This window comes from Drosophila simulans, chromosome 3R (assembly GCF_016746395.2).
Source record: "Drosophila simulans strain w501 chromosome 3R, Prin_Dsim_3.1, whole genome shotgun sequence".
Classification (NCBI taxonomy): domain Eukaryota; kingdom Metazoa; phylum Arthropoda; class Insecta; order Diptera; family Drosophilidae; genus Drosophila; species Drosophila simulans.
This window is the reverse complement of record NC_052523.2, coordinates 23,623,085-23,645,297: the sequence shown is the minus strand read 5'-3', so window position 1 is coordinate 23,645,297 and position 22,213 is coordinate 23,623,085. Positions and strand designations below refer to the sequence as shown.

The 22,213-nt window shown below is 44.1% G+C and overlaps 1 protein-coding gene across 1 annotated transcript; it reads right to left on the bottom strand.

Annotated features, from left to right (window-relative positions):
• Positions 1-278: 278 nt before the first annotated feature.
• Positions 279-3,197, bottom strand: LOC6729846 (GPI ethanolamine phosphate transferase 1). Its single transcript, XM_002105113.4, has 2 exons — positions 2,324-3,197; positions 279-2,272 (listed from the first exon to the last, which is right to left on the bottom strand). Exons 1-2 carry the CDS (start codon positions 3,102-3,104, stop codon positions 357-359), a joined length of 2,697 nt encoding a protein of 898 aa, XP_002105149.1. The 5' UTR covers positions 3,105-3,197; the 3' UTR covers positions 279-356.
• Between the last annotated feature and the right edge of the window lie 19,016 nt (positions 3,198-22,213).

The following is a 22,213-nucleotide window of genomic DNA, read 5'->3' as shown; positions in this document are numbered from 1 at the left end:
CTGGAAGGGTAAGAAAAAAGCTAGGCAAAACGAGAGCCAAATAGCTCATTTAATCAGTCGTTTCCAGGCAACCGTCCTTTTGACCCGCCAAAGTGGGAGTGTCGAGGTGCGGGCCAAAAGGCAAATGCCAGCTAATTATTATGACAAATATCAAACATCCGGTCGGCTGAGGGCGCGACAAGTTCTGTGTCAAAGGCTTAAAAGCTTAATGAGAAATGAATTGAATACACTTCAATTAATAGCATGTAAAGTGATCGAATGAAACTCGAGAAATATCATAAGCTTAAAATTTAGATTGTAATTGAATACCTTAAGACATACACACAATGAATTTGGTTACACGTTCCAAAAATATACTAGGCCTCAGTTTCTGCGGCTGCCAAAATGCTTCGAGTATTGCTGGCTCTATTTCGTCCTGGCCTTTCCATCGTGGTGTTGGCCAAGAAGATCTTGGCCAAACAGATACCTAATAGTAGCATGAGGATCACGGCATGGGTTAGTAAGATCTGATCCAGACACATGCGAACTGTTCTCCAAGATCCCCGATTACGGATAAAGTAATACTTATAGAGGCCCATGGCATTGCTGATCACAAAAACGCAGATTAGAATTGATCTGGCGTTTTTCCGGACAAATGGAACCATAGCATATAGAGCGCATATGAAAATCATTGATGGTATAAAGACCTTCAGCATTACAAGACTGCCGGCTATGTAAAGGGAAAAATGCGGATAAAATAGTCGAGCGGTTGTCGATTTGAACAAAAATGAGGACAGCCAATGTCCAGCCAGGAAGAAGGCTACATAGAAATAGAGGAGAATCATATAGCCATAGCGATAAAATCCTTTTAGGTTCTGAAGAGAAGTGCGTTCGTCTTTCGCATCTTCAATTTCTTTGGTTTCCTTGGATTCCTCATAAACCTGGAGGCCGAATATAAATTCAGTTATCACGACTTGGAAGTTCAAGCAGCCCCAAGAATTGGTCAGCAGACTGAGAACAGTAATCATGTTGATGGTAATAAGTTCCAATCTTTTCCTGGCCTCTGGCAGAGATTTCGCGAAATACACAATCGAGAGAAAGGCAAAGCAAAGGAATGACCAAGTGACTACATATACATAGGACGATACGGTTTCATAGAACTTATATTGATAAACTCCAAAGGCTCCGACCACCAGCGCTACTGAATTGAAGGTCCAGACTCGGGGATCATGTCGATGTCCTAGGATCAAAGGACGAATAACAGCCAAAACCATGCTTATATAAAGAACATGGTAACCCTTTACGGGTATAGTCCTCAGTCCCTTTGTAGTACGTTGCTCCATAATTAGTATGGCAGTTACTATTAAAGCCAGCGAAAGCCAAATGAATAGTTTGATGGATGGCTTTCGGAGTGCTCGGCGGTTGTTAAGGAGTATGGAAATTCCATATAGCACCCATAGGTGCCTAATTATGAAGGTCATCCACATTATTAGGACAGCGGGGACCAGTATAAAGCCAAGATTCCATAACGGATGATATATCCAATAGCCTTTCACAGGACGTTCAGCCTGAGCCATGATCAACATTCCAACCGGTAGAATCAAATAAAATATTGTGACATGCGGCACCTTTTGCAGTTCCATAATGGGAATTAGTAAAATACCGATCATGGCTAATATCAGGGTGGAAAGGGTCATAAATCCCCTTCTTTGCGTCTTTTCCTTTTTGGATAATCTGGTCAGCTGTAGGAGGAGGCAGTAGAACCAAATCAAGTAGGACAATGTATTGGCCACAATCAATGGAGTTTGATAATACTGGTGGTAGTAGGCCAAACATTTCATTGCCAGTTCTCCATACTCCTTACAAACCTCCATTGCATCCGTTAAATTCCCCTCCGATTTTAGGAAATCAAATTGTGCTGCATACTGATCTATTACGCCCGAGTGGAGTTCCTCAAACTTTGGCAGCCACTTGTAAAACATCGCTTTTTCATGACGGCTCATGAGAATTTCAGCTTGCGACAAAAGTTGTAAGACGTTGAGATGTAAAGCCACCGCCTGATACTCATCACTCACGTTGAGATAACCCACGGGCATAAGGGCTAGATTGTTCTTTGGCGGTGGAAGCCCAATTAAAGATGACATCAGTGGCGCCAGTTGGGTCTGATCCACCTGGGATATATTGGGTTTTTCGGGGAAGTTGGCTTCAGCATCGATTTCATCTCGCTTTACACCTGCTCCCCACATAAACAAGGGTGTTTCTATTTCCAAGGAGGTACCACTACCATGTGTTCCTGAAAAATACTATATGATTAAAGAATAATTTGATACTTAACTATAGTTACCTTCATTATTCATGCCATGATCGGATGTCAACAGGTAAGCCGTTCTACTATCATTGAAGACGCGTTCGAAGAGCTCATACGTATTCCTAATACCACGCTGTGTATACTGAAGCTTTTGGAAGAACCTCTTACTTAGTGGCCTGAACCGATGAGCAGCTATATCCATGTCGGCCAAATAGACAAAGAACACAGCCGGCTTGTAGTTGCTCCATTCTCGAACATTGTCGCCGTTGCTCAAGAAATTCTCCACCTTATCGAAGGCCCATTTGTCGCAAGTCAGCTTTTCTGGCAGGTCCCTTTCCATATATGAATCAAATCTCAATGGGGCACCACCATGCGACAGTTCCGCGAAGTAACCGACAATGTACTTGTGTGCCCAGCCGATCATATTTCTGCTGCGATTAAAGACGGTATCAAAATCGCCGGGATTGTAGCGCAAGTTGATCAAAGAAGCAGCCGGATCTTCATTGAAGCCGGCAAATATGGCTATGTGTCCAGGTCGTGTCATTGTCGGCGCACAAGTGCGGGATATTCCAATTCGTCCTTGCTTCCGGTATATGTCCTTTAAATCCGGAACATCGCTGCCATTGTTCGCCAGAAAGGTGGCTGCTCGCAGACCATCGGTCACAAATACCACCAATCGATCCGCTGGAGGTTCTAGGCCCATTTCGCGCATCGTCTTCTGCGGCACGAGGTTGGGCAGTAGATTGGGTTGGAAGTATGTGTTCAAGATGGCGCCCATCAACAAGATGTGCACCACAAGTGCCTGAAGCATCCACATTGTCGGAAGTAACAACTGTTAAAATATAAGAAAATTGTTGAACTAACAGAGTGGAGGTGTGACGTATTCCTGACCAGCTGCTGTTTAATTTTGGGCTGAAATTACTATTCTCGCCAAAGAATCAGGAGAGCTTGCGTTTATAATCAACCAAAAAAAAACCAAGTATATGCGGGACTATGTCACGGATGCCATATTAGAAATTAAAATGAATGTACATTTTTATTATTTAATAATTTTAAGCGATATGCGACTATATAACTGTGCACATAAAATGAACAGATCTGTTGTCGTCGCCCCACCATCGGTTAGTTGTCCTTTTCCCCTGCTATCTGGCACGGTTAGGACTCTTTTTTTTTATGGATGCCATAACTCTGCGGCCTTGTCAAGCAATTTCAATTTGCCGCTTGATTTGTGAGCTGGCGCCTGGACGCGCTGCCTTGGGCGCCAAATGCTGCATGTTGCCGCCTTGATTTACGCGCCTGCAATTTAAATGAGCTGCAAATTGCTGCATCGCCAGCGGATCCATGGGTCTTGGGGCAGCTTAAGTCTTTAAGGGTTTTGTCAATCTGGGCGAGGTCGCGACAATTAATTGCCTCGTATAAATCGAGTGTCTCTTGCTACTTTTTGCCCATCAGCCCTTTTTTGTCGCTTGACTAATTCACGTAGACAATTCAGGTGCTCCAAGATGTACTTTTGATGCTCATTTCGCTGGAATGCTAGTTAGACCAGAAGGCTTAAAGCCCAGCCATTTGTCAGGCCAAGTCGAGTTGTGCTCTGACAGTTGTAAGCCAGTCGACAAATAGCTGGCCGGATGACTGAATGGCCAGCTAACAGTTTCGTCTGGCAATTAAAGGCCTGTTTTGCGTCTGGCAATGGGCTAATTTAACAGCGAACAAGAGTTGGGCGTTTTATGGCCAACAGTCGCGTGTTTGAAGCGATTGAGAAATGCCATTGAGTAATTGGGCAGAGCAGCATCGTTTTTCGCAGAGAGATGGCCACTTTCTCTTCAGGCCATGGCTCAAAGCGCAGGCGCTCTCTTAGCCAACTACTACTATCCATCGGTTTTGGGTCAGCAACATGTTGGCCAACGACGGGGAATGAATGTGGGTTATTGTGGTAAGTGGGTCGGCTCCTGCTCGACCCGTTCCCGTTCCCGTTGGCCGCAAATGAAACGAATTGTGGCACAGCCTTTGGCAACATTTGTTGCCACACTGACCGGCACTTGGAGCAGCAGCAGCAGCATCATCATCACCATTACCAGGAAGCGAATAAAATGCCAAATGTTTGCGGCATAAGGCTGTTGAACTCGGCCGGCTTTCGTTTGGGAATATTTGCCCCATGCTAAACCAAGTCAAGGGCTCTCCACATTGCATTTGTGCCTGGAGTGTCCAGTCAATGAATTGCGAATTAATCTAGATAAATATTGGCAGGTCGCAGGCGGAGAAAAATATGTCTTGTGGGCTTAAAGGATCAAATTGATGGTGTTTTTGCTTATAAAAGATTCTAGGCTTAAGGAATATATTTTGGAGGATTTTTGGAAATTAGTTGTATGCCTTCACATTGAAATACAAGTCGGTAATCACAAACCCTATAGATTTTAAAGCCAAGCATAAGCTTAACTTCATTGGTTTTCTCTCTGTGCATCACTCATATTCGTAAACACTTGAATATGTCAGCTCGAAAAAAAAAAATATTGATAATTGCTTAGCCCAGCACTTCAAATGCAATATCAAGCAAATCAATTACGTCAGCCGTCTATCCTCCGAATTCCCGAAATGTGTGTGGGCGTTTGAAGAGCTAACCCCATTTAAATTCAGCTGCGTTTTGTGTTGACAAAACTTATCAACAATTCAATTTCAATAAAAAGTCGTGGGTTCTGGCCCGCTTCGCATATTGTTCGATGCATTTTTTAACACGAAATATTAGGGTCTGTGCGAGCAGGTGCGTCGACTTGGGGGGATCGTTGGAACGCAAAATATGCGACGTTCTGACAACTCCCCTTGAGTTACTACGCCCCTGGGCAGCCCTATGTGTGAGTGTGAGTGTGTGCATGTGTGTGACTGCTGAATTTTGGCATTTGAATTGTCACATCTGGTTCATGGCTTCGAACTCATCCATCAAATGCAGCCCGGCTGCTCCATGGCTCCCCATATAACACCCCTTCGCCCATAACCACCGCTCATCCTGTCATCCTGCATGCCAATGCAATCATTTTTATTGTGTGTGCGCCTCTGCCTGTGTGCGTGTCTCTCTGCGGCCGTGCATGTGTTGGTGTATCTGTGAAATAGCGCGCATAACCACAGCGACAAAACCAATACACGGCCAGAGGCGAACCTCCATTTTTTCTTAACCCAAACACACATGCACACAATGATACACATGCATCTGCCTAACGAGAGCCTGACAATGCGATTTTCTACGCCAGAGTATCTGTGTGTGGTGGGTGTGGTGTAAGTGTGTGCGTGCGTGCAGCGCACGGCTATTGAAAGGCAAACACAATGAGAATATAATTTACGAGTCGGACCAAAATTCAGCTTTTTAATGGCTGACCTTTGTCACGAAATCGCATTGCACTTGATGGCGCCGGTTATTGGATGTATAAGCAATCAACCGTTCGCCCACTTTTTAATTACTTAAAAATATTTCATATATAGAAAAATGTATTTTCTATTTTTAGATGCCCAGCCTAAAGCCTAAACTTAGCAAACTGAAAAGGTCAAGTCAGTCGGCAAAGCGCCATAAATAAAGTCGTATAAATTGTTTGGACAATCAGTTTTTTGAACCCAAAAATCTGTGTAGACCGACATTCGACCGATATCTTGCGTGCGTTGGCTTCTGCCCATGTGCATCGATTTAGCCATTATTCTAACAAGCTCTTAACAGTCTAACGACGAGACAGGAAGCCTTTACATAACAATCAGCCCAAAGTCTCTCGTTGTGGCCAGGAGACGCTGGGGAAGTAGAAGCAGAAGCTTACTTGACACCCGGCCCCTCAAGTAGGTCAACAATTCGATGATGATTTTTCGGGAACAAAGCCATTGCTGGCATTTAAATTTTAAAGTTTAAATCCGGCCAAAGCCAACGGCAACGGCAACTGCAGGGCAAACAAACTGAGTGCGTTTGGTGTGAGGTCAGTTTCTGGCTTTGGTTTTTCAATAAAAGCAGATTTATGCATTGTGCTATGCCGAATTAAATGCGCTTTTGTTGCAGAATCACAAACACCGAGAGGGCCATACAAATTGTTGAACAAAAATGTAGCAGCACTCAATTGAGTTTAATTGCTGGCTGTGCGTGCTGCAGCAACGCAACCGAAATAAACCAAATTATGTTCAGAGTTCACACACATGTAATTGGTGTCCTTTCACAAATTTATTTGGCATTATAAGCAAGCTAAAAATTAAATAAATGATTTTTCAAACCCACGAACTATGAACTCGGCGTGCTATTATTTATTAAGTCTGGCTTTATTTATAACTATAGGGTTGTTTTATTTTTCAGCATTGTGTGAGCTTATTATTTAGTTAGAGCTGTGCGATGCCCTCGTTGCAAATTTAATTGGTTATTTCGCATAAACAAGTCGCGAAAGTTTGCCGAAAAATGTCTTCTACCATTTTGCTCAGGAGCTTGTCAAGCCTTTGAGCGGCAAAATTAAATAGCAAAGCAAAGTGCACTGCTTGCTTTTAACATTCCTTTTCCCTTTTCGATATTTTTTTTTATAGTTTTTGTACTCTATTTATTTTTTTTTCCAACAGCAGCAGCAAACAAGCCGTGGCTGGCAGAGCCATAAGGCACAGCTTCCTCTTTCGGCCTGTCAGTGGCATGTGCGGAGACACGCCCCCTCCGGCAGCGCCGCCCCCGCACCCGCAGCTGCCCCGTGTGGCATGTGCAAAAGTAAAAACGAAGTTGGGCAAAACTTTTTAATATGCTTGCGAAATTTTATCAAAACTACAAAATTGCAGTAAAGTGCCAAGTGCCTGGGAACTGGGAGCTGCAGGAGCAGCGCCACCGAAAACCTAGGCGCTGCACTTCAAATAAACTCCGGATCAATTCAAAAACGTACCACTTTGAAGTTGATATTCCATACATTGAACTTATGAAAAAATAATAATAATATATATATAGTCATAGATTACACTAAACTGAAATAATATTCCAGAGCTGCTTAAGTTACAAAGGATCTGAGGTAGATGATATCCCAAAAACATATATTTCAAAATTTATAGGTTAATATCGAATCTCAAAATCTAAGATATTATTCTCTGTGCTCTGGCTTTGGTGTTGCCACTGCTGATTTTGGCTGTGGCAGTGGCGATGGCGATGGCAAAAGGACGACGATGCAGTCAAGCTCATGGAGTTGGCCAAACAAAACACAGTCAAGCGAAACCTTCAACTCAATTTGGCAATCGCATTTCTTGCTCTACTTCCGCCTATTCAACTTGACTCGATTTGCGTGCCGGCGACTGTCCCCCTTCGCCCCACCACCCACCACCTCTTTTTTAGCCTTCTATGTGTGAGTGCCCCCAGCTACTACCTCCACCCACCCCCACCTTGCCGCACCAACACACCCATGCTCCTGCGACCGCCTTTATGTGTGTTTAAGTGGCAATGCAAATGGCAACATTTTGGCGAGCACTTCACTCTTTGCCACTGACAGTAACATGACATCTTTCTCCCTTCCTTTTTTTATTTTTTTTTTTGTTGCCAACTTTTTGTGCTAAATTTAATTGCAATGAAAATGTTCACTGCACTTTTGCAAAAGCCAACCCGGCAAAATGCTCCTCCGACAGTCGTTGGGGTTACATATTGAGGCTCTGTACATGCATATACGAACAAGTATATGTATGTGTATGGGTAGCTAGAGATGGCGTGGCTGATTAATTGTGCAAATTAATTTTGCATTTGCATGCCAAATGAAGAACTGGAAAAGCCATGGCTGGAAAATCGTCAACTGAAGCGTTCCCAAGGCAAAAGAATGATAGCGATAAAAAACGGGAGTGGATATGTGTGAAAAGCAAATGCGACTTTGGTGATGCTTTCAAAACTTTTCATCCCGTAATTTGATTTATGAAGTGATATTGTTAGCTCAACTTTAAGGTCCTTGCACCACAAAAACAATTTTAAATCAGATAAGTGCAACTAACGGTCCTGCAGTTGCAAGTTGCCTTTAATCGTTTCCCTATTTATTTAAGTGAGTGTTGCAGCAAGCCAAAATTGCATGTTAGTTGAATTTTAATGGGCTAACTACGAATCTCCGACGAATACCATTAATTGTGCCGGCACCTTTTAAGGAGCTGAGTTATGTGGCAAATGTCAAATGTTGCGGCTCTAATTAGCACGGTCGGTCAGCCAGTCAGTCAGTCAGCCAGTCAATTGTTGCGCATACGCCACGTTGCACGTCCCATAAAAGCCATTGGCCACGTCAAATTAACTGTGCGGTGCGCTGGTGTCCGCCCAAGCACGTTGTAAATAACAACAGGACACAAAGGACAACTGCTGCTGCCGAGTGGGTGGCCAGTGGGCTGGTTGCCAACGATACAGCTGTATATATATATCGACTGACATAAGGAACCCACACAAAGCAAACGCAGACGTCAGCCAAGTGTAAATCAAGCGCAAAGTTCACGGTACACGATTGTAAATTATAAGAGAAGCTCAAGCTAAGCAGAAATTGTGACAAAGAAAGCCAACTATAGCTTATGGCCAAACGAGAATAAGATGCATCATCATCATCGCCATCGTTGTCAGTATCATCATCATTCGCTGGCTAGCTGGCTAGCTGATCTGCTGCAAAGTTTGGCCAGTCGACTGGCTCACCTTTAAGTTCAATGACAAGAAAAACACCTTGTGCCAACTTCGTGCGCTTGTGAAAATAATGTAGCAAACTTTGTTTAGCCAAAAACCAAATGGTTGGAGCGACGAGGGCGGGTATTGAACAACTTTTGTATACAAATTTCTATCAAAAGATTAAGCAAAGACAAACAAGTGGAAAGAAGCAGCGCTGCCCTGGCACCGAGAACTTGCCAAGTTTCCACAGATAACTTTAAATATTTGTGCCACATCAGGCTGGTCCTGTATATCCTCGTACTTTTGGTCCTTCAATCCTAAGCCCCTGGGCAGCCCATGTTCTGGATTTGGCCAGGTTTTTCAGTTTTTCAGTTTTTCGGGTTTTCTGTTCAGTTTTTTGTTTATGCCCGTTTTATGTTTTGTTAGTTTGACATATCAGTGACACTTTTTTGGGGGCCGCACTGCCATCGCTGCATTGCAACAATATTTTATTTTATTGCATGGCAAAGCTGTCGCTGCTCCGTGTGCTTTGTGCCTCAACCCATCGGCCCTCGAAAAAGCCGTCATAAAAATACAATTTTTATTTTTTCTGGCAAGTTGTAAACATAAATTGTGAATCATACCGACAGTCGAGGGAAACAAACGAAACAGCCAGCCAGCAGCAACAACAATGCGATATAAAATTGAAAACCGCTCAAGTATTTTTTTTCTCATCTTCGATTTTTCCGCATTTTGTTTTTTTTTCGCTGAGAGCGCGAAGATCCTTTAGTCAGTTGGCTGCCGGGGCAACTTTGTCAGGCAGCCGGTGGGGACAGGTGCTTGGCAACTTTCGGCTTTTGGGGAACTTTGCTGGCAAAACTTTTGGCGTATAAGTTGTTAATTTGCCAATGAAAGCGGGCGTTTGGCTGTGGCGGTGGTAATTCCTTGGGCAACTATTTCCCAACGCACAAATGTCACATTTTTGCTATGCAAAAAGTTAATTCGCTGCGAAATGGTTAATATAATTATATGCACATGTCAAACAGCACAGAATGAAAAGTCGATGACGTTCAAAAAAGCAAATTGAATTTAATTATTAATGCGTGACAATGGCTAATTGATTTAATATTAAATACAAGCTGGCAGTAAATATGTCAGCTAACAATATAAACAGGCTAGAATCATTCAAGAAATGTGCCACAATTATCACCGGTACATATTCATACATATTCAGTGCAGATTCAGGGTCCTGCATTCTATTAAGCTTTTAATTTAAACGAATAATTCATCGACCGCGCTGGATCAGTCAGGCGTACTCCCCACATAGCTGGCCAAATAAATTCACAGTCATTATAAATCAATTGTCTCCCCAGTTGTTAAAGCCCCTGCAGTTGCTCATCCAAATCATTGGCGCCATGACCAACCAAATGATTGAGATGGGGCCATGAATGAGCAAGTGTATGGGATGGAATGCGATGTCGTTGTTGGCGGGCGTTGTTGACACAAATCAAAGCAGCTGCGTAAATCTTCATCAAACAATGTTGTCGCCTCCACTGCTCCAGCTTCCTTTTCCCACCCACTTTGCCACTTTGCCAGTTTGCTAGCACGCTGCCCCACTGCTGCCCCGTTTCTCCCTGAACCAGGGGATATATCTCCAGCTCCAGATCGACGCTGGCGGTGTCGGCAAAAACGAATGAAAAATACGCCAACTCACGGTCAATTGCAATTCAATTAGACGCAATTAGTGCCTGGGCACGCATCGAGCAATTCATACATACAAACACACAGATACGCTCTGCATTTGTGCGTTCTCCTGAGTGGAGAGTGTAGATAACCGAGATGGCTGAAGATACAGATACAGATACAGACACTGACATGCCATAGATTACATAGTTGGAAGAGCTGACGGACAGCGACGATGACGGCGATTTTCTCCACTGTGCTAATGAGTGAGGAAGTCTGGCACTTTTCAAATGGTTTAGATAAGAAGAAGTATTATGAAATTTAGATTATTTTTTTTTAACGTATTAAATAGAAAAGATATATATTTTTATCAGTGAGTAATAATGATGTATCAACACTATGCTCTGATTTCTGAGTTTTTCCCAGTGTTTCAATGGGGGCGAGTCATGATTTGCAGTTGAGCTAGGCGTCGCCTGACCCTTCGCTACTAATGGTGTACTTGCAGATGAAGATACATTCACGGGCATAGCCACATGCTCATCCTTGTTGCTCCACCCGGCTCCATCTCCACCTCCATGCCCAGCCGGATCCCAGGACTCATCCTCATCTTCAGTAGCAGCGGCAGAAAAAGTATCTCATTAGACGTGCAGCTACATGGCAACGGCCGCTTAACTCATTCATCATCATCAGACGGAGGGGGCGGACAGGGACAGGGACTGGGACTGGGACACGGAATCGGTCTCGGAGTATGGCCGAAGCTATAGATACGGATGCGGATACATGGGATGCAGGCTTTATGACCCTCGCCGGCAACATGCGACTGCAGCTTAATTGCAAAATGACCCAATGAGTTGCCATTGTAGTGTTGGCGAGCTAGTAGTTGAAGCTAAGCTGCATCGGAGCTGGGTTCTCGTTTAATTAGTCTGAGCGCTGATTTCGTAGGATCCACCGACAACACAACAGAACAGAACACAACACAGAAAATCCCGTGACGTGGCACATAATTGGTTGCGCAGCTCAATCTCTTGTTTGATTTTCCCCTTCATTGGCTAAATATTTCATAGCCCGCACGATGACAGTGGCGAAAAAAAAGAAATGAAAGATATATGTATGTATAGGAAATATTATAAAACACCAAATCCAGAGTCACAGCTCTTGCTGCTCAATCGGGCGTGCCTAAGTGGAGGCGAAAGGTTGAAGTTGAAGTGCAGCCAACTGACAGGAGACGACAATAGGCTGAGTCAGAGGATCTCCTTCGGTAATCACATTACTGGCTACCCCGCGCTATCCATTTAATTTCAACAATGCCACCGACACGGGCGCATTTAATATTTCACGATTCGCCGCTCGAGCCGAGATACAAACTCAAGGATACAGATACAAGCTTTGTCAGTCAGCTACTTATGACACTTGAGCCCGCATTTATTGCTCGTTTACAGTTGGCCAAGTCAGCCGCATCATGCGGCCGGGATAGCAGGATACCAGTAAAGCAGTATAGCTGGAATGCCAGGACTCATTTATTTGCCATCCATCCTTTTGCGATGGAAGCATTCGCCTTGTCCTCGTCGTCTCACTCAGCCGGAGGCATTACAATGATTAGCAGTAAGTTGTCGTGACATTGACAACTTTCGCAAGTCGAAACTGTAAACCATTTCGGCTTTCACTTGATTCCCCCGATTCATGCGGTAATTATTTCTGCTCTCTGTCATGAATTTTCCATTTGGCCAGTCTTCCATATCACCAGGGGCTGCCATCCACAAAAATTCCCACTGGGTTAGCTAACTGCGTACTCGAATTGCTTTTTAATTGACTCGGTTATCTGCAGGCCGTTTCAATTTGAGCTCTGCCATGCAAAGAACATCTTCACTTTGTCTATCATTCTGTCATTTTTGCCAGGGATATGGTATTTCCTTTCCATCCTTTATCTTTTTTTTTGGCAATGTGTGTGTGTATTATTTGACTGCTCCTACATGACTTGCAGTTTATTTGCCAGGACCTGGCCGATTATCACATATAGGGAGGACACTCTTTCATATACGTTTTTGGGCCAGTTTTTTGCGGCGGAGTGGCGGATAAAGTAAATGGGGGGTAACATGTACAACTTAATTGCAGTTTTACATGCTGCAGCCCTGGGAACGGCAACAGATGGCAGAAGGACTCGCCCACGAATCATTTTAAAAATGCTGTAAATATTTATGCTCCCCTCGTGTGTAAGCACGGGGACACCTGTCCACCAGCCACGCCCCCACGGACAGTCCAACGCCCCTTGGCGGCGGTTAAAAACGCCGGCCATATTTCAACAGTGCAGCGTTCGGATTGTAAATGCAAATTTCGCATTTAGCACTTTTTCATGAGTGATTTAATTCGTTTGGTGGCGCTTTAAGTTTTCAAGTTGTCCGTGTGCTTTTGGCCTGGTTAAATCCAACACTGTCCAATATGGTCGAGTGGTCAGGAACAGAAGCGCACCCACAATGGCCAGCGCATGTAGACATAAAACGCCGAAAAGTTGTTAACAATAAGCGGGCGGACAAAGGCCCAAAGTAGCTGGACGTCGACGGGGTAAGGGTTAGGGGGTGCGAGGTCAGGGCCAGACAACGTGATCAAAATTTAGAAAACAAACACAGCTTGAGAGCGAAATGTGTGCCAAAAGTAATGTATGTTTGTTTTGGCCGTGTTCGAATGCGGGTGTGACTAGCAAATGGCCAATAGTCGGATAGCTGCGGTTGCTCTCCGTTCTCGGCCGTTTGCCATGAATATTTTTGCGTCAAATACAAAAACTTCAGAGCGAGACGATTGTGAAAATAGAATAGCTTAAATGCACCGAAAAAAATTGACAGCGGGAGATGAGATCTGTTCATAATATAAACTGAATTTAAATTGCCGCATCATTGCAAAATGCTTAAAATACAGTTGTACAGTTGTACTTTCCTTATCGATAAGCTATTAGAATATTGATGAAAATGCCTCGATAATATTTTCTCAGTGCCTGGCTTGTGGGTTCCTTTGGTTTCGGTTTTGACTCCATCTTTGGGCCAAAACACAATGCGTGTGCAGCAGCTAGCCAGTTTGCCTGCCTGCGACATACCACAAAAGGATTGCAAGGGTCTTATTTTTCTCCATTTTGGCCGCTTGCTGCACACTTTTCCTACGGTTTTTCCTTTTTGGCCTCTAGTCGGTTTGATCTACTGCGGGCTCTTTGGGTTTGGGGTGCCAAAATGCCCTGGACCACTGTCATTGTGGTAGTTGCTGCTGTTGTTGTTGTTGCTGCCGCTGCCATTGCTGGTGGCACGCAGCATATTTATGGCCAGTGGGTCAGTCTCTGACAACAACAACAACAACAGCAGCAGCAATTCTAGGCCCTGTGAAGAAGATTTGTAGCTGCAGCAGTGAAATTTGAAATTGAAAAATAGTTTGACTTTTATGAGCGGCGACCGACAAACGGCAGCAAACGAGTGCCGCAAACAACATTTGCCCACTGCATGTTGTGGGCAGTTTAATGTTGTTGCCCCGCCCACCGCCTACCGACAACCGACTGCTTTCACCCACTTCCTTTCTTTTTTCGGCACTAAGCGTGTGTGGCATGCACAAAAAGCATTGCCTACTTTTGAGCGCCGTGCTGACCGGGTTAATACTTCAGAACAGACGAACTGGGTAAATGGACTCCAGTCACCTGCTATGCCGCATTGAAATTATTCATTTTCGAAACTTACACACTTCACTTGCTGTATTAATCTTACTTACTCACTTTTCACTAAGTAATTAATCGATAGGCAACATGTAAAATCATCTGTAAGCTACTTTTTCACCCGCAAAAGTATAATTTTTTTCCAACCAAAAGCTTGTACGGAAAAGATAAATATACATGTTGATGGAGTGTGGTAGTCAGGCAATTCCCGCGGTGCAAACAGAGGGGCGGGAGTGCCACGCCCCAGCCGCCGTGCTCCACTTTTCAGTTAATCAAAAAAGGGAAGCAGCTAAGTTAAATCATAAAAAATTGCGGGGCCTGTTTACGAAATAAAACATAAAGTACCAACGGAATATAAAAGTAAAACTGTGAGGAACTAAAATAAATAAAAACGGTTTGGGTCGAGTTGAGAAGACACTAAACGGATACCCTGTACTTTAATGCGCCTTTGATGTCTTATCAAAGCTAATGCCGAACATTTCTGGCAATTATGCTACATTGGCTTGAACATACATTTTCTAAATGGGATTGGAATTCCAGAATTGGATTCCATATACTCCCCACACACTAATGGGTATGAAAATCTCACTGACTTTCGCAATTAATTAGCAACAAAATTCAAACAAACTCGAAAAACTTTAAACTCGCAACGAGCGCGTTGATTTTGCGCAACCAACTTTTGTTGTTTGCAGTGGCACATATATATGTAGGTGTATATATGTACGTAGCGTATACAGCTGGGCATGTCGGACATACATATCTACGCGGTATATATTGCAGGCTATATAAATATTTTATGGCAGATTTCGCGCCCATCGCCGCTGTTCCTGCTGCATACTTTCCGGCGCTGCGGCGACTGCGGCTGCCACTGACTTCCGGGAGTTGCGCTACAGACGAGTAATTATGTTCCACCAGCTTAAGCGCAGTGCACCGCTGCTGCATCCCAGCTCCGCCCACTGGATGCCCATACCAGATATATCCCAGATCCCACCCAGATCCAACGCACACACCCACACACTCCGCTGCAAAGTAATTAAAACGCTTGGCCCATTAAAAATTGTACTCCACGGAGCTGAACTCGAGAGTTGAGCCTCTGACTGGCAGCTGAACTCGAATAAAACAAAGCTATACAAAACAACTTTAGACGTCTGCGCAATGGCATACATTTGACTTTAATTAGCTGCCACGCCCACCAGCCCAGCATCCTCTTCAAATGCGCAAAGTTTTCGGTTTTCGGTTGGTTAAAAAATATATATATTGAACTTACTTTAACGGTCCACTTAGCTGGCCAGTCAGCCTTTTAAATGGCTTATCGTCATGCCAAAGACACTTCCAATATTTCAGGAATTATTGCTGATTTATGAAAATTCCAAGCATTTCGCAAGTTTCTTTCGATTGAACCACTTTTTTATGTTTGGCTACGGGGCAAATCTATTTTTCATGTTGAAGACTTTCAATGCCAGTGAAGTGCAAAGTAAAGTAAAGAAATATGTGCCACAAAAACCCCATCTCCTTCCACCAAAAAAAAAAAAAAGCGGGGAGCAAAACGAGAAAACCAAATAAGTGGAAAACGAAAGAGGGACGACGAATGCAGAGTGGCAACTAAAGCTCAGCAAAAAACTTTGTATTTCAATCTGTGCAAGAAAGTTTCGGAGCGCACGGCAAAAGATTGAATGAGTGTTAATCAATGGTAATGCGTGCTGGCAGCCCAAGGAGTGGTATATATCTTCTTTGGCACCACCGGTGAGAAAGGTAAGCTGGTGGAGCAAGTGCGCACCGAGGGCAAAGAAAACACAAATTTGCAATCAAAAATTTTACCCAGCATTGCTCCGGAAAAAAAAGTAGAATATTGTATGGAGTTGAACTGTTTCGAATTGCACTATGTTTTTTTCTTTGCACCGGCAACTTTGTTAACGTTTTCGGTGTCTTGCGCACTTTGGCCAACTGTCCTCAGGCTTATCCTTATGACCATTCCCACATATATCCTTGCTATGCACACCCATCGCTATTTTCAATTTTCTTTTCGTGGCGAGCAGCACTCCTTTAATTACTGCCGCTTGCAATTTGCATACTTCTCAAAACTGACTTGGCGCTGGCAATTATGCCAGATGACATGCTCGCCTCCATATCACATGTCCTCGTTCCAGTGACCAGTTCCCAGTTACCAGTGAGCACCGCACCCCGCAGCATTCGTCATAATAAAGAGCTCCAAAGAGACTCATTTCGGCTGACTTTGGGTTGCCCAATGCTTTTCGATCCGCCCAGCCGGCAGCATCTCTGTGCGGGAACGATTGCGGTGTCATAAATTGCAAGCGGATGCCGTCTGCGATAGTGTTGGCTTATTAGCCTTTTTAAAGCTTAAAACTCTGAGATCCTTTAAACTTTAGATGAGTCACTAATATGTATGCCTACAAAGATTGCTAAGACAATAAAATGGAATTAATTTTAGCTTGGTTAGAATATCCTTGTAAGCTATATCCTTGATAAATATAGCTGCCTAAGTTTCAATTCCTAATTTAATGGATCTGCTATTTCTGTGATATTTTCAAAGCCCAAATTAGCCAGCTGCTCTGTAATCCGCAGACACCATCACTGGTTCCACCATTCGGTGGGGGTTTCGATTTCACGACCAGCGGCTAGGCGACCAGTGCTCCACTCTCGGATTGCGCCTTATTGAAATTGGACGCCGTTTGTGTTCAATTAGGCTATGCTAATTTGCTGCAAGACTCGCGGTGGCAACTCGGGTTCCACGGCAGTTGAAATCGGTTTAAAGTCTTTAAACGGACGCTTTAGCACGCTCAAGTTGGCTGGCTGCTCGTCTCTGCGGTTATTTGATTTAGAATTTTAATGAAAATATTTCACAGCTGACATATTAGTAAATAAATGATCCGCTCCGCTGACCATTGTCCGCATTGACAAGCTGATTGATTGTCCTGCGTAACCGAAATACAAAAAAGAATAATACACAACAATTTCAATTGCGTTTATTTGCCTTTCGGGAGCAACTAAAATTTCAATGAATTGCTAAATTTGATTCGCCTGCCATGGATTTTATTTATTTTTCGTTGTCCTGCTGCTCCGGCCGGCAATCATGTAAATATTATTTTTCATCAACAGAATTAAAATTGAATTTGCATCCCAGCCCCCCCATGTGACTGTTTTTATTCCGTGCTCCCCAAACCCCTTGTGGCATATCCATTTTTTTTTAGGGGCGTGACATTGTGGTCAGAAATTGAATATTCCGGCTATGTGTACGTGTCGCACGATAATCCACTGGCCGGCAGTCAACTAATTATTAAAATTTGCACAGATTTCTGCATTTGGCATGAATATGGCGCTGCTGTGTTGTCAATCAAACATTGCGCATACGCCGCATGGGCCGCCAAGCCGAACTCAAAACGAAACGTAATCGTTTCCCATGCGCTTGATTGCATTTTCTCCTTAAATTCATTACCAACACGCTGATGCGTTTACCGTCGATGAATTTGATGACACGGATATCAGCCTCGGATACCAGCGACGACTTCGAATCGCTCTTAATTGCATTAATACTGCGGTCGGGGCGAGGACCTGCAGCCTTTGGCTCCTTCGTCCTTGCCCTCATCGTGCCCAATCTGCGCAATTCAATTTGTCATGCTAGCAGTGAAAGCTGAGGAGAGCATCTTCAAGCTGACAGCCCGAAATTCTCAATATCAATTTCAATTTAAAATTGTCTTTGCGATGGGGCTCGATTTTTGTCCATGGTAACCGAAGTCGTCAGTTCTGGGAAAATTTAAAGTCAGTTTTAATTAGAAAAGGCTGAGATCATTCCGGGAAAGATGAGAGCTCTTAAAAACTTCGCTTATATACTACTCATATTTTATTTTGTTAAAAAAAAAAAACGAGGCAGATATTCAAAGCATCTGCCCACACTGATTTTGCTGCCCTTTTGTCGCCATTAGAGCCACCACTCAATATTCAATTTCTGGCCAAAAGCACTTTAATGCGCGAACGTGGTCGAGGAGCCTGAGTGCTGTTTTCCCTCATAAGCTGGGTGTTTTCCCAGCCGAAATGGGCTGAGGGGACAGGGAAATGCCATTCCACGCCCACACCGTCAATTTGGTCGCTTCATAACCGTTTGCCTGTGGCGCCCCTTCGACATTTTGTCTCATTTTTGGCAATTTTTAAGCAATTCAATTTAATTTTATTAGTTTTGGCAAAACTCAAACAACTGGGACACAACAACAATAACAAGGTGACCCATTCCCATGCCGCACACATTTGGATTGACCCCATAAAATCAGAAAGTGTGGCATAGATCCGGAGATACACAGATACCGATTCGGTCGGATACATATTTATATGGCATTTGTTAAGCTTTTCATTGGTCCTGTCTATTTTTTGAGATTTTTATTCGTCTCGCTCCTGGCTCCATCGTCTTCGTCTCGTCCGCCACATAAGTTTTAAGTCATAAAAAGTCCATAAAATGCATTCGCAACTTTCTATTTTTCTACCCCTAAGCCCGTCTTTTTCTTTTTTGTTGTTTGTCTTGGTATTTCGCATTGCCCCGACTGGGTTTAGTCTCTGATATTTGATTTTATTGTCGTGATTGAGCAAAATGATGTGCCAAATGTGGGTCCGAGTCCGTGGCGTGTGGGCTTTGGGTCCAGTCGGCGTCCAGTGAATTATGCTCAAAAGTTGGCCACTTAAGCGTCAATTACTTTTACGGCTTAATTATGCGACCCGCATCTGCGGAGTCATCGGTTTGATATTTTATTCAGAAACGCTGGGATGCCATGCAAAGGGCACATAAAAATCGCACAAAATTAGGCGGCTCAATGTTTTCCAACTGGGGTTGATATGCGTGAGGGCGGCGCATTAGAAACAATTGAAAACTGTGCACAATATGAAGGGAAAGTTGGCTGCGAATGCACAAACTGGAATGCAATTAATTAATTGCATTTAAACGTTGTCGTGGCGGTGGGGAAAATGCTTCCTCGGATTTTCCCATTTCCGGTTTTATGTGCGAGAAAAGTTTTGACGACGGGCAAACATTTTTCACTTCCGCACGGAATCACGTACAAGTTGGCTCAAATGCGCTTTTCTTGTGTGTAATCCCTCTTATATGGCCCATTGTTTTCCCTATTTTCCCCATTTTCCCCATTCAGCCCATTCGGCCGCTTTGCGCATTGCCTTTGTTTTCACACGTATTGATTTCAGGGCGCAAACTTTGCGATAGGCTCCATGGCAGCCTCCTGTTACTAATTCAATTCCATTACCAACTCCATTGGGGATTTATTGGCAAAAGCGGACTAAATCGTCGCAATTAGCCGTCCAAAAATAAGTCAATCAAAACAAAGCAATTGAGGTGAATAAAAAATACAAAACAGCAATTAGCAAAACATCGAGCAGCATGGAAAATTCACGTGAATTCGGCGAAAGAGCTTCCCAACGAATCTGACTTTCATGGCTGGGCTGGAGGTGGGAAGGAAGGAAATCGTGGCTGGGATTGCCGCATTTCATTTCGCAATAAACTGGACTTTACTCAAAATGAACGGCCAGCCAGCGAACGCAATAAAAATGTGGAAAAAAGCAGTAGAGCTCCGCGCCGAACAGGAGCAGCAGCCAAAACCAACAAGCAACATCGGATCGAATGGAATCGAATCGAATCGAATGGTATCGAATCGACTCGAAACGAACAGAAACCAAACCAAACCGCCAAGCCAAATCAATGCCCGCAAATGGCACCAAACAACATGGGTGTGGCATGGTGTATGGTGTGTATACATTGAATGAGGAGATTTTCCAGGGGCATGCTGATTTTGGGCACCACCGAATACCCTGCAGAAATTTAAGATGAAGGATTATGTACGGATGTTTAATTAGCAAGAGAACAGAACAATAATTATGATACTAGCTTTGAAATCCAAAACATAATCTCTGCACATTTCACTCGCAATTCAACGCCGCAAGCTTCAGTTGCAGAAATCGAAATGAAGCAAATGTATTGAATTAAAGGTTATTACTAAGCTCAATATAAGCATTATGGCATTAGCTGTTCAACTGTTAGCTCGTTTGTGGTTAAAAAAGTCATTTAAAGCTATGAAGGCTTTAAAAACAAACTATTTTTTCCAATTCCCAATTGTATGAGTGTGGCATGTTGCTGTACTGTGCAGTCGAATTGAACGGTGTCGCGGTGGCAACATGCAGGTTCGTAAATTCAGAGATAAACATAAATCGAGCGTAATTCGGGCATAAAGCGCTGCTGCAGCTGCTCCGCGCCCGTCGCACATGGGCGACCCAATCTCGGGCCAGCTGTCCACACAAACGCGGCCAGGGACAATCGAATAGCCAGAGGTGGAGGACTATTTGCACAGATCGATTAAAAATTGAATAGCGGCCATCAGGAGGTCCTGCTGGCCCATGACCTGGGGTGGTTCCCATTCCGGGCGTACCACCACCACGGGCTGAGTAACCGGTTGGGTCGCAGTGAGACTACCGAAAGTCAGCGTGAATGCAACTCGGCCAACAGGTGTCCGATCTGACCTACCCCATGTCCTTTGAACCCCGGAGCCTGCGATGGCCTGCAGCTTAAAGGCGCCCCTTTAAGACGGCCCAATTCCGCAATCCGCTTAAATTGATTGCACTTCCTTTTTGTCACCGAGACGATGCCACTTCCTCGACTCCGTTGTCATGGCCACATGAAGCCCTCAAAATGCCCGGCAGGATGACAGAATAATGGAAGCTTTGCTGCCGGAGTGGTGCCAGAGTCCGGGATCCCAAGGACCCAAGTCTGCAACGAGTGCATGGGAATCTGTTAATTATAAATTCTCGAAATGGTTTTATGGGCAAAATTGTGAGTGCCATTTCCCTCTTAGCCAAGCTGCTGTTTGCAAATTTTGCTCGTACTTAGCCATGACAAATTCTGTGGTCTTATTGTTTGGCCTGAATTTCAAACTCGCTTCAAATTTAATTTTTATTTCAAGAGGCAGCACAATGAAACATAAGCAGGTGCCCCTTTAGATACCAGTAAAGCAATCAGCAATCCTCTGCCATTTTTATGCGAATTCCACTGATACTCCGATTTTTCAGGGCTTGTAATGGCTTAAAATAAAGGCTTAAAGTCTCTCGTATTTCAGCCCGCCCGCTGGGCTGCCAATAAATATTCCTTGGCAACGTTTGCAATGCTTCCGTTCCAGAGGCGGAAGGGATGGCCCAACACGTCCCAGTTCGCCTCCGTCCACGGAAGTCGTCCTGCAGTGAAATGATTTTAAATAACAGCAGTGGCCCGCCATTCCCCGGGTGAGCGGCTAGACCTCGGATGGAACTCCCGCTGGTGGACACACACACACACCTGCCCTCCAGTTTGTGCAGCAGGCAGATGGCACGCATTTTGTAATTAATGTGGCAGTGATTATATGGCACAACAGGCAAAACGATTAGTTGGGCGCATACGCATAATGCATGTCCTTGAAATCGAACCGGCAAACATTGCATTATCGCCAGCGGCAAATATTGCAATTAATATTGGGTCGTGCTCAGTTGACTCTGTATCTGAGTATCTGTGTATCTGTATATGCGGATGTATCTGTAACTGGGCCCGAGGGGTTGCGTTTTGTTTGTCCCGTTTTATGGCCCAACTGCACGCAGGGCCAGCTGTCGATCCCATTCTCGAATACCCCCCCAAAAAACGCCCCCGGCTTACTGCATTTATGAGTTATTTGGCATTCGGTAAGGACAATAACAAATGTCCCGATCCTCCGGTTCTCGTTGGCTGCACTTTGTGACGGTAGTCCGTAAAATTGTTTTGGGCTCCGCTAATTTATCTGCAGCATTTGCCTAATTTATGTTATTGCCGAGTTGTTTGACCGACCCTAAATCATATTGACGAATGGACAGATACCACGAATCCTGCTGCGCTAGTGTTCACAAACACCAACACACACACACACACACACACGGAAGATCCTGGCCAGAAATCGTTGCTGCCGGCTTTAAA